General features: G+C 42.7%; 1 protein-coding gene across 2 annotated transcripts in view; it reads right to left on the bottom strand.

Annotated features, from left to right (window-relative positions):
• The window catches only part of MAGI2 (membrane associated guanylate kinase, WW and PDZ domain containing 2), a 1,338,731-nt gene extending 1,331,285 nt beyond the window's left edge, over positions 1–7,446 (bottom strand). For both annotated transcript variants that reach the window (XM_060020317.1, XM_060020318.1), the window contains exon 1: positions 7,146–7,446. In XM_060020317.1, coding sequence (XP_059876300.1) covers positions 7,146–7,446 — 301 coding nt within the window. The remainder of the gene's footprint in view (positions 1–7,145) is intronic.
• Between the last annotated feature and the right edge of the window lie 6,398 nt (positions 7,447–13,844).

Genomic DNA, 13,844 nt, shown 5'->3' on the forward strand with positions numbered 1-13,844 from the left:
GACAAGCTTAGGGTATGTTGCTAGATTAATCTGTGGGTTTCTACAGCACTTGTTATCCTTGAATTAATATATATTCCAGCTAAGTATGCACCTTCTTGTGCACAGTGATACAAAATACTAGGATAAGCACCATTGCTCACCTATAAAGTGATAAATAAGTGTTAAAAATACATATAATTGGTTTTTGCATTTAACATTTTTACTGAGACATTCTCTATGATCTTTCAAGTGCAATGTAAAGTGCAAACAGCCCCTACGCTACCTGTAATCCATGGCAATATAAATAAGTCACTGTAACATTTGGGAAACTCATGTTTTAAGAAACTTCTTTAAACACAATGTAATATGAAAAATAGATAAATAAAATATACACTTTTTGTTAAACAAGTTTGCTTCTTCCTATTTCATTTCACAGTCACTTAATTAAACCCATGGCTATTTATAGAAAAATCTCTGATTTCATATGCACAAGTTTCACTAAAGGCAGTTAAAAGGTTCAAAACATTAATCCACAAATTTTATCATTAGAAAAATCAATATCTTTTACTTCACACTATAAAGGTTTACTCTTTCTTCTGTCACATATTTGTTTGGGGCCATTATTGGATATATGATGACTGCCATAAAAGTGAAATTTTTTTTAAGTAAACCAAAATAACTGAAAATAACACAAAGCCGGACATGGATTCGTGTAACAATTACAGGGAGAAATGTTTTCCAAGGTAAAACAAGCCATAAAATATGTTAAATATTGAAACAGATCTAATTATTCATTTAAAATATCCATCATTAACCTACTGGATCCTTGAAAATAGATGCACTGGATGCATCTGAGTTAATATTCAATCAGTTGTCAAAAAAGGAAACTTTTTTCTGTTACTTCTAGACTATCCAAAGCAGACAACACTGTATATTAAACTTTAAACAATTTTTTTAAGTTTGTAAACAATTAATCTCCAAATGGAGTCTTTTTTAATAGAGTAACATGTCAATGAAATGTAATAACAGAAGCAATTATTAACTTCCTATGACAATATGAGTATTTTACAACAGTTTTAAGCAGATGCATATCCCTATATAAGTCTATGTAAAATCAGTACTTATCAACCTATTACTAAATTATCTATACAAAATAATAATTTACTTTTATTAAAGTAAATTTCACATCAGTCCTTTCTGTAAACAGAAGAGAGGGAGCTGGGACTAGAACAGAATAAATAATTAAAGAGTCACAATACTAAGCAAGTTGTAAGACCCTATCCCATGCTTCTTATCATGATAAATAGCCAGATTGTAGCTTAGAAAGATTTTTAAAAATTAATATTGGATTAATTGGGCGATTGGGATTGACATATATACACTGATGTGTACAAAACTAATGACTAGTAAGAACCTGCTGTATAAAAAAGTAAATAAAATAAAATTCAAAAATTAATATTGGGCACTGGACCTTCAAGGTAGATGGTCCTATTGAATTCTAAGAAGGGACTAAGTCAGCTGAAATGCTAAACTCACTGGGGGAGGCTGATGGTAAATCCTTCATCTTTAAAGTGTTAATATAATTACTTATATTGAGCTGCTGACGTGCTCACAGATGCAAAGTAAACTTTTTGTTGAATTTTGGTGTATTTTCCCTTATTATACATGGTTGACTGTGAACACTTAAGAATTAATTCTGTTTCGTGATTGCCCTTCTTTATGAGGTCTTGATCTCTAGCTAAGAAATAAAAGTTCTGCCTTAAAACATGATAATAGTCGGGACTTCCCTGGTGGCACAGTGGTTAAGAATCCCCCTGCTAATGCAGGGGACATGGGTTCGAGCCCTGGTCCGGGAAGATCCCACATGCTGCGGAGTAACTAAGCCCATGCGCCACAACTACTGAACCTGCGCTCTAGAGCCTGCGAGCCACAACTACTGATCCTGTGCGCCACAACTACTGAGGCCCGTGCACCTAGAGCTCACGTTCTGCAACAAGAGAAGCCACCGCAAGGAAAAGCAGCTTATGGCAACTAGAGAAAGCCCACACACAGCAACGAAGACCCAACGTAGCCAAAAATAAATAAATATGATTATAAAAAAAACCCCACTATACTACCATCTAATAGTCACATGCAAGAAGTATAAATAAATTCCTAAGGTTAAATTAGTGAATTCGAATAGGATTTCTGTGCTTGTCAAGCCTAGAGTAACTGATTCAATATATTCACCAACTGTTTAGGAGAAGAGATATGGGTACAAAGGGAATAAATAACTGGGGAAAAACTATGGCTAGAGTATAAAATAAATATAAAACAGATCTTTACACATAAAGATGGTATCAGTGAGAGTTATTTTTAAAATGTGAAAACATGTTCCATTCCACTTAATGGCATTACTCTTCACATTAATGCTCTTCAAAGAAAACTACTACTTGCAAATTACTCATAGTATTAATTAGTCAATCATTTTCTATTTTTCAGTTAGTCTTCAAATAAGTGTAAAATATCTTGAAAGTTAAAAACATTTCATGTCACTAGCTCAAAATGACCAGTATGCTTGGAATAACATTTAGTAACACTTACATAATGCTTATTATCTGCCAGACACTACATCATTTAAATACATCTTATTTAATATTCTCAAGATACTATTACTACCCCAGGCTAGACAACTTGTTTATATAGCCAATACTAAGTGGCATACTCAGGATTCAAACCCAGACAGGCTACTTGGGAGACTACATTTAATGGCTACACTATCACAACTCTTGAGGGAAATGATTCAGCCAGGAACTGCTATGCATTTGAAAGCCATTGTTTAAACTACAAGCAGTCAGGGTTGTCAAATGTGAAAACCTTTTGCTCATTATAAATGTGAATGTGTGAATTTCAAGCAACTAAAAAGAAAAGTGAGCATAAGAAATATGGCAAAAGATTGCACCGTATAAATGTTAAGAGCAGAAATGGTGGCATTTAAATACATTAGCTGTGATCTCACTCCAAGATTACTCTCATTCAAAACAAACACATACAAAAAGCAGTCATATTTAGCATTCAAGGTCATACTACCTAAACTACGTACATTTAAAAAATATACTGAAAAACTAAAGTAGCATCCCCCATAAATTATGCCCAAAGATAAGTGTCTCATTAACCTTGTTCCAAAACATTAAAGATACTTTATCCTAAAAAAATTAACTGATCAAATTGTTTAAACAATTCAATAAAATTCACGTACATAAATTTCTATGGAGGAAAATCAATCTTGGAGAAAATTTGACACAATTTGTTTTCAGCTTTTCAAATAAAGGAAGCATAGAGGTTTAACTCTATGATACTACCTTGAAGTCAGTCAAAAAGAAAGCATGACTCAATAAATTTGGATCTTCTTTCCTTTGAAGGCATCTCTGAAAGGAGCAATAGGAGGGAGAGCAATGTACATCTTCTCTAGAACTGAATTTCAAAGGCTTTACTTGGCCCTTCTCCTACATCGGAAGAATTATAAAACATTTTGTCTTTTATGTTCCATCGTGAGATCCTAAACGGGAAAATAAGTTCAGGCTATGTAGGTCCCCATGTGGTTTTAGACGCAGTAGCTAGGAATGTAGGACACAATGGTCTATGTAACTGGCTGCTGTGAACTTTAGTGCAGATTTTAAAAGAAAAGAAAAAAAAAACCTTTAGCTCTTCAGCACAGATCTCAAAATCACTCAAGAAACGTCCTTCAAGTGCATCCACTGCATTAATGAGATCACAGAACAGAAGTGCTAGTTTAGATTAACTAGTTTGGTGAGGAAAGTTTATTATTATAAACTAAAAAGCCATAGTTTATAAATAATAATAGGATGTGACAATAAAGGATATTTTTCATATGTGACTCATCACTGTGTGGATTAAATGCAGCTTAAATTAGAAAAGAAATCCCCTGAATTTAATTAAATGGCTTTCAAAAATGGCTTTGAAAACATTTATACAATGTAGAAAAACTACATCTATTTGTCTACTGTTTCTTAAAATTCTGGTAGTTCACCTTCTTTTAAAATTATGATAATTTAATCTTATAACAACTGTAATATAAAATTAGCCAAGCACATAAATAAAAAGTGATTAAACAATGCAATTTTATCTGGTGCACCTTTTTAATCAATATTCTTATATTCAAACTTCTTTTCTTTGCAAAATCTGCCTCAGTTTACCTGATTATATATGTAGTTTCTGTATAATACCCAACGTTTGAATACTCGAAAATCAACTATCTCATTAATATTTTAAAAATACAACTGCTAAACAAGCCATGTTTAAGTTTTTCAGTTATGCTAGTTTACTGGCTCTCTAGAAATAAGACTACTGAGCCAAGGGTTTCTAAATATTTTTCCAGCGAGTGAAATCTATAGTGAAACCCAAGACACACAGGCACGGTATCTACGGTTCTGAAATTTTCACTTTGCTTACAATGATAAAGTAAACCTATTATTATTTGACAAGGGAAAGAAAGATTTCAACAGGGGAATAGTATATGAATCACCATACATAGAAGAATATAAAAGAGGATTATATTTTCCACAAAAGCTAAAAGAAGCAATTATTTTTGCTCCTTGGTTAGTGATTCAGGAGGTTAATCAGATTCCTCTGGGGTTCTGTGAACATCATTATGAACATCAATCATCAATGGCTCAGTGAAGCGCAGAACTGAAGGTTAACACAGAATGAAAAGAAAATTTCCCTAAATATATCACATTATATGTGTATATGCCATGAGTTCTAAAAACAGTAATCTTCCAAATAAAATCTAACACAGAAGTTGAGTATCAGAGACTACCTTGGATCAAATCATGGAAGGATTTAAATGAGATCTAGTCCAGGTACCCATCTTACATAAGAATCCATGGCATGTGGTCATTGGCCTCTTCATAAACACTCACAATGATGGAGGCTCATGAGTTCACAATATAGTCCACAGATTTTTTTTTTTAAAGCTCTATTAGAATCGTCTTAATAAAAGTAAAGATGCTTCATCCTTTAAAAATTTTCATAGATTCATCTTAGTTTGACCCTATAGAGTATCACAGGATAGTCAGAATTCCTTTTCTTACTTGATAGCTTTTCAAGATTTAATGATAGCTTTCATGCTTTCACTTTTCCAAGTCTTTCCACTGGATTTTGTAGAATAGATTGACAATACCCAACAATCTCCCTTTCTTTCTTTTCTTGTCTTGCTGCTAGAGTTACAGTTTGGGAAGGTCCATCTCAAGATGCAGTGCTCAGAATGAGTACATTAAAATGTGGTAATAATTATAAACTATAATAGGACAATCACCTCTCTCATTAGGATATTATCATTAGTCCAACTTAACAATGCCTTAAGGTTTGCAGCCACTTTCCACTACAAATACCAACCTTGTTGCCAACAAAACCATGGTCATCAATTGTAAAGTAGATTTTTGGACTCAAAACCAAAACCTTACATTTATATCTATTGCTGCAAGATAGTACCATGACATCAAATATGTTAACATGAACGCCTATATTTGAGCCTCTGGTATGTCATCTTGAAAAATAGTAAGATACTCTATTTGCCTTCCTACCAAACTCATATTCTTCAGTTTCATTCAGTATGGAGCTATGTTGACCTACAAGTCAATGTTCACATTAGCCTATCTCAAGTCATCAGCTACTAATACTCAAGAATCCCCAATGAAAACTTTTTGTATGGCAATTTACAGTTAAGAAATTTTGACTGAGATTTCATTTTTCAGTGGCTTACTTTTAAAACTGGTTTATAGAGAAGAATAGCTCCCTAAGAGTGTTTCATATCCCCCGAAGAGTGTTTCCTGACAGCTGATCATGCAGTAAGATTAAGTGGTCGCTCAAAATGCAGGCAATGACAGCTCAATTCCATCTATGAGGCGGGACAAACAATGTATCACCAACAAGAAACCTTTAGATTGATGTGAATGTGCACATACACATACACGCCACACACGAGATGCGAATGTGAGCTACAAAATGTATGAAATCCCACGTGGAAAACAAAGATACACTACTTAATTCGAGCTAAAGTTGTCCTCTTTCCAAGAAACTTTTATCTCCCTCTTCCCTCCTACGGACCATAATTTTCTTTCAGGCAAAGACAGAGAGTTCTGCAACAGCCCATCACAGCCTTCAGCTGAGCCTCATCTAAACCAGGTTGGAGCTGACCGAGCCTGAGTTGTAACCAGCTGGCTTTTCCATCCAACTCCTCCTCAGAAACACGCCCCCTCCCCCCTTTGCCCAAATCCGAAGCCAGAGGGGAGTCCAACCACAGAGAACTTCCACTCAACCCAATGTTCATAGTAAAGAACATTCCGGTAACCACGTCTCTCCTCCTGACCCCCAATGCTAGAACCCGCTGCTAGTGCCGCGCCTTCCTCGCGAACCGCCTCCCGCGGGCCAGCTCGGGGTGAGCGCCCGGGTTAGTCAGTGCGCACGTGACGCGCGGTGCCCACATGACACGATCTTGGGCGGGGGAGGGGGACAGGGGAGTGAGGCAGGGAAAAAGTTAAGGAAGACCCGTCCAAGCGCCCGAAGCAATCTGCCCCGTCCCTTCTTTGTCAACTAGTGGCTCAGGGATTCCCCCAAGGCGTCTTCAGTCCAGCTCCCGAGACGGAGGGCGCAGCTCTCTGCTTGTCCCGCCACCCCCTACTCCTCCCCGCCCTGCTGGTGATGCCGCTGCACCCTCAAGTTGCTCCTTCCTCCCCTTTCTCCCTTCTCCCCTTTCTCCCTCCCTCCTTTTCTTCCATCCTTCCTCCCTTCCTTCCTTCCCTCCTTCCTTCCTTCCTTCCCTAAAAGCTCTTCATCCACTGCGGGCCGTGCCGCTGACGCACATTCAATTGCCCCGGGAGCTCGCCTGCACCTCCGAGGTCACACAAGGCCGAACACCTACCAAAGGGGAGGGGATAACTGCGCAAACAAAGTTGCACGCCCCACCGCAATCCGCCCCTCCCTTCCACCGAGCCCCCCATTCGGAACCCCGGCAAAGCCCACTTGCTCTGCCGGTTCTCTCTCGACCTCACCCCACCGTCGCACAACACACACCCCCTTCCACACGCGAGCCCACCCTTCCATTATGCCCCGCGCTTGAAGCGGTCCAGCCTCCTGGCAAGAACCGAGCAAGCCGCTGCGCTCACCTTGCTTGACACACTTGAGCCGGAGGGGATCCTTGCAGTGTTTGATCACGGCAAGCACGTCCCTGATGGTGAGCCCCGCCACGGGGGTCTCGTTTACTTCCAGCAGCAGTTCCTCAGACACCAACTTGCTGCCGCTCTCATAGGCCACCTTGCCGGGCTTCACCTCCCCCAGGTAGGGGAACTGTCCATTCTCGGCGCCCCCCTTCAGTTCGAAGCCCAGCTGGCCCTCCGGGTTCCTGCCAATGACACTCTCATGGACTTTGCTAGTCCAGTGGCTTTTCTTTTTCAAGCTTTTGGACATGGCAGTGGGGTGAGTCGCCTCAGCTCCTGAGGGATTCCTTTGGGGTAGGGGAGTTGGTGCTGAGAGAATGAGGATGAAGGAGCCAGGGGGCCAGGAGGTGAGAAGAGCAGACTGCCTTCCTCCCGCCTCTGTTCGGTGCTTTCCCTCTTCTTTGGATGGAGTGTGGACGAGGAAGGGGGAGGATGACAGGGACGGCTGGGCAGAGGTAGGAGAGCTTGGGTGAGGTTGTGCTGTCCCTTGAATGACACTCAAGGCTGTGGCCCCGCAGCAGAAGAGAGCTGTGGTGGTGGCGGCAGCAGCGGTGGCGGCGGCGGCGGCAGCCAGAGCGAGCAGTAGCCGAGCTGGGGAGCGGGTGGGGTGGGGGTGGGGAAGGAGGGTAAGGATGCCGGGGGCCACTCCTGCGTGGTGCGAGTGGGAGCGCGCGCGCGCTCCTGAGCGTGTGTTGTTAGCTGATATCCATGGTAGCTGCAGTGGTAGCGGCAGGGTCCGCGCGCGCCCGCGCGTGTCTGTGTCTGTGTGCGCGCGTACTAGTTGTACTGTACTGGCAACAGGGGAGGAGGCAGAGGGCAGAGGAGGAGGGAGCGGGCTGGAGGGGGAGGAGGGGCACGCGCGCGCCGGGTGGGGAGCCGCTTCGCCGCTGTCTCCGCTCCCTCCCTCCGCCGCTTGACCCGGTAGTGAAGGCTGAGAGAGAGGCAGGCTGGGTCCGCCTGGCAGTCTACGGGAGGAGGCGGGAGCGGGAAACGAGGGGAGCCGAGGGCCGGCGTGGGGAGGCCGGCAGGAAGGGCTGCGAGCCCAGCGCGGACCTTTCTTCAGCCTCCCGGCGGCCGAGCGCTGCGCTAGGCTGCCGCGCTGTGAGCACGCCCTGACTTCCTCAGACCTGTGCGGGCCGGAGCAGAATTAGCGGCACCTGGACTTCGGCTCGCCCACTGCCGGGCGCTGCGGCTCGAGCGCCGCGAGCCTCGGGGCGCGGAGTCCTGGCGTGAGAAAGCCGAGCTCTGGGACCCGCCCGGCGTGCGCTCGCCGGAGAAGGCCTGGGCGCTACGAGCCGGGTGGAGGCGTCGGAGTTCACTGATTAGACAGGCTTTGTCTTCTCACGTTTCAGTCAGACCCGTCGCAGAGTTCTCAGAATTCCCCTCAGAGGAGCGTAAAGTTAGAAAACTGGAGACTGGTTTTTCTGGCAGCCAGGGACGGGGAAGCAGCGCCCCGGCCTCGGGTGCAGACGGGAACTTAGCGGAGGCTTGAAGTGTAGGGGCTTCACTTTTCCAAGTTAGAAGAAGCGGGAAGAAAGGGACTGCGGGATGGGGGTGGGGACAGCTGCGGTAAGCAGCCTCCTCAGAGAACTGGGCAGTTTCACGCGGGATCTGCGGCGAGACCGCTGGGCACGCCCTCGCCGCGGGCGCCCTCAGAGCCGCCGGGCTGAGACGCGGGAGAAACCCTAAGTTGACCCGAGCAGACAGCCTCCTGCTACCTTGAAGGAGAAGTCTCCAAGGGTTGACAGAGCGGCAGAACAGGGGCTGGAACTCAGCTCGCTGGCCTGCCACCAGGCTCCTTTCCCTTCACCAAGTTTGCAGCCGGGAGGAGAGGTGAGGACCGGGGCGCCAGGATGCAGGAGGGCCGCTGGGTTTCACTCAAAGGCTAGTTTCGTGTGAGATGCTAGGGGTGACTTTTTAAATTCCTGTAACTGGTAGGTGAATTTAATTTGCTGTAGTTTCAAAATGATAATTTAAAAAAAAAGGTGCACACCCACTCATCTCTTTAAAGCAAAGCATGAAAAGCACTGAGTTGTTAGGAGTCTTGCTGTCTGAGATGAAGACAGTGTGGGAGGCAAGCGGAACAGTTAAAAATGCTTAGTCGACCCAAACAAGGACCCAGTTTGAATTCAGGCTCTGCTACTTAGCAAGAGTATGATCTTGAATGAAGTGTCGACCTTTCTGAGCCTCAGTTTCCTTATTTGTTAAATAGGATTAAAAGTACTAATCTGACAGGACTACGGTAAGGATGAGATCAGGCAGAACGTGCAAAACGCTTGCCTGACATAGATGGGTAGGCACTGAAAATGATAATTTCCTCTTTTTTCCCCTTCTCGTATAACTCACTGTTTGGGGAAGTGGGGGATCAAAGCTAGTCACAACGGCAGAGATCTTAAAGAAAGATGATTTAACCGTGTCTTTTTTCACTTGAGAAAATGGGTCCCCAATGAATTGGCTTTGATTGGTGAGGATTATTCAGTGAGCCAGGAGCAATGCCAGGATCTGCAGCCAGAGGTGCGGGCAGTGCCCAGGTATGGGCAGGACTTTTTGTACCGTAGCCCAGTGTCACCCAATAAAGTTGGGTTTTAGCATTATGAGATACAGTCTTAAGTGGAAATTGCTAATTAGAACCAAATACAGTGTGTATTTTTAAATGCCATTTACAAACTAACACGTACGGGTAATACTAATATTTATGAAGTTCTTTTTTATCATTTATCTTTTTTAACATTTATCACATGTTGTTCTATAGGCTTTACATATATTAATTTATTTCTCCTGACATCTTAGTAAAGTATGCAATATTATCATCCCCTTTTACAGATAAGGAAACTGAGGCATACAGAGATTAATTTTTGCAAGGCTGCAGTTTTAGTCAGTGGTGAAGCTCATATTCAGACCCAAGTGTTTGGCTCCAGATGTGGTCTCAGTCACTGTGTTGTACACTATTCCCGTGCAATTACCACATATCCTACCAGCAGTCAGTACATAGTGTCCCCAGAGGTTGGGTCTGCGTTTTATTGTAGAGGTACTTAGGGAAAAAGAAAACAAATGGGGCAGGAATTTGACATAAAAGCATTTTACCCTTAAGAACCCAAGAGAGTCACTGAGGTGTGTGCTTGCTAATTTAGTGTTTGGAAGCTTCTAATTCATCTTTTTTTGCCCTGAATTGTGATAATTAGAGCTGGAACCTGTAAACATTTCTTTGTTTTCAGTTGGCTCAATGTTAGCACTTGTCAATAGAAGGTGCTGGAGGGACACTGCATATAAAAGGGGCTCCTCTTCTTGTTTCCAGTGCTTTTCTTCTTGCTCCTATGGTGTGGTGGTCAGTGGTATCCAAGAAACCAGTATTTCACACCCTCCAGGAAATTTGGCCACTTCCCCAGTGTGTGACTTCCTAGTAAGCCCCGCCAGCAACCCAGTGGGTGACTTCCTAGCAAGTTTCACGGGCCCCCTAGCTGGTGGTTTTTCTCACCAGCCCGGTCTGTGAAGCCTCAACCAATTTCTTGACTGTCAAATGGGCCACAACCTCATTATCTCCAATGAGGACTGTCTCTCAGGCTTTGTAGGGTAGAGAGCAGGGATGGGGGTAGTTCATCTAAGTTATCCCTCCTTGAGTACTCTCCCACAGCCCTGGAGGTAGTGTCTGCTCCCTTAATCCACTCTTCCTGCATTCTTTAGTGATATCTTCTCTCTTAAAAGAAGAATTGCTAGTTAATAATTCTTTATATTAAATTTTCCCTGTTCTAATTTTGGTGTGATTTCTGTCTCCTGACTGGATCTTGACTCATACAAGGTGAAGAATCATGTAGAACCCTGAGGAAAGTGCTTTCTTGGGTGTCAGAAGTTGGGATCTTGCCTTTAGCTGTGCAACCTTAACTAGATCACTTACCCTGTCAGAGCTTGTTCCCTCATTTGTAAAACGGGAGTGAAAATATATGACAGGGTTGTGTGAGCATCATGTAAAATTGAATGCTCTCTAAATGCACTTAAACGTGAATGCACTTTAAAGTTGTAGCATGCTATCAAAATTGAAGGTTTTAATTATCAGAATAGGACCAGAATAGCAAAGAAGGAGATACTTTAAGAAAAAAATTACATGTATTCTGGGGACTCGTTAGATTGTTTCTTGGCAGTGGGAGGGGCGGCATTTCCTGTAAGGTTTATTGTCATCAGATAAATACATTGTTTGTTCGTTGGTTGGTTTACTTTGCCTAGCTTTTCAGAGATGAAAGCAAATAGTTGTGAATCTTAAGTTTTTCAAGTTTCCAGCTCTCTGAAAAATATGACTGAAATTATGACCATTTTGAAATGCTAGATTCAGACTAATTTGGTTACTTTCTATTCTGGTAACCTTCACATTTGCTTTATTTCTCCTTTGTCTCTTTTATCCTTTCTGGGATGGATGCCTATGTCACGAAAGAATTATTTCATTGCTGAGCACTCTATGTGCAGAACATGGCACTAGATATTGTGTGCTATTCCAAAAGAAAAATAGTTCAGGAATCTTAAAAGCTAAAGAAAGAAAAACATAAGTACATTCAATCCTTAGGAGTTCTATGAGGTAGATGCTTGTGGCAGACCCAGTTAAGTTCCATCCTGATCCCTTAGGATCCCTTTGATTGGATCCGCCTTACCCCTAGCTTCTGTGTTCTTTTACTTCTCAGAGCCAGCCCCTGAGACTCTCTTTGGAAGACTGCCCAAGGGCTACTAGACTCATTTTGCCTTCAGGCACAGAGAGCCAGAGGGGACCCACTTAGGAGTTCACTTCCCTCCTAGTACACCCTTTGCCAAGGACTGCCCTACACAGTATAAAAGCCTGTAGAAATAAGAAAATCTGAAGTGTAATTTACACCCCAAGGCTCCCCTGCAGGATCATGCTGATGCTAGAATTTTGCCTGAAATCACTTCCTTCCCTATCTGGCTTACTCTGTTATTTTTGTGTTTTCCTGGAAGTGTTTTGTTAATAAAACAATTATACACAGTCCTCACCTCAGAATGTGTTTCCGGGGATCCTGACCTAAGACATTGCTATTCCTTTTTACAGATGAGGAAACTGAGGCTCAAGTCTTATAAATTACCCAAAGCCACACTACCTGTAAGGGGTGAATCTGTGACTTGATCCATGTCCATTGTGACTCTAAAGCTCGTACTTCTAATGCTGTATTACATTTAAAGTCCCTCATACTGAGTATTATTAAATTTACTCTCTGAACAGAAGTGGACACAAAGCTCAGCAATTGGTTGATCAACAGACATAAAAATTATATCCATATATTAAGAGATCTTTAAGTGTTTCAGGAGGAAGGATAAAGAACCACGAACAGTAAGACCGAAGTGCGGTGTTCCTCATCTAGGAAAACCTTTACGAAGGTGAGAGCTGCCTGACCAGAGAGAGCTCTGATGAAGATACGACTCACATTTTAGAACAGACTGTAAATGTTCAATGTGGTTTTCAGTCTCAGGCTTTCTTCATGCCAAGGCTGAGTCGGGTATTTGTGTTTTTCCTGTTGATTCTGTAACAAATTTCCACATTGGTGGTTCAAAACAACACAGATTTATTATCTATAGTTGTGGAGGCCAGAAGTCCAGAATGGTTCTCACGGGGCTAAAATTAAGAAGCTGGAGGAGCTGTGTGTATTCTGGATCTCTAGAAAATCCTATTCCTTGCCTTTTCCCACTCCTACAGGGTGCCTGACCTCCTTGGTATATGGCCCCCTTGGTATATTTCCTCCATCTTCAGTGCCAGCAACAGCCAGTTAAGGCCTACTCACATCCCGTCGCCATGACACTGACGCCCCTGCTTACCTCTTCTACTTTTCAGGACTCTTGTGATTACTTCAGGCACCCAGGTAACCCAGGATAATCTCCCTAGTTTAAAGTCAGCTGATTAGCAACCTTAGTTCTATCTGTAAACCTAATTTCCCTTTGCCGTGTAACATAATGTATTCACAGGTTCTAGGGATTGGGACCTAGATATCTTTTAAGGGGCCATCATTCTGTCTGCTGCAGTATTATAGGATACCACATATTCATACCCTCACTGTTTCTAACTTAGTTCAGGTTATCAACATAACTACCCCCATATTATTGTGGTTATTTTCCCTCTCCCTGCCTTTACCTCAAAAACCTCTGTTTGGATTAGCTGAAAGAACTTTCTGAAACCTCTCCTTTCTTGTCCGCTTAAAATCCACTAATGCTGCCCATTACATACACAGTAAAGTACAAACTCCTTATTTTGGTTTGATCCTCCTCTGCCCCTTCCAAACTCTCCAACCACATCTCGCTATATACCCCCTGGAATTAGAACCCACGGCGCCCAGACAATGTGTATTCTCCAAAACAAACGCAGACTAAAGGAAGCCCCTTTATAGCATCTGTTCTAGGTGCCTTGGAATATCATTAAAGACAGAAATTTAAAAATTGAATTTCAGTAATATTTTGATCAGGGTAGTGAGGTACAGTGCCTTGTGCCAAAACCCCACCATATTTGGGACCCGAGACAGCTGACTCGTGTGTCCTACCAAAGGGTCAGGCCTGGGTCTCCCCTTCCCCTTACAACCTTTTGTTTCATCCATCCTGAATTTCTTAGTTTCCTTGACTCCCGAGGCTATTTCTTGGTTCTTTGCCTGAAATACAGCCATCGCT

This window comes from Delphinus delphis, chromosome 9, assembly GCF_949987515.2.
Source record: "Delphinus delphis chromosome 9, mDelDel1.2, whole genome shotgun sequence".
NCBI lineage: Eukaryota > Metazoa > Chordata > Mammalia > Artiodactyla > Delphinidae > Delphinus > Delphinus delphis.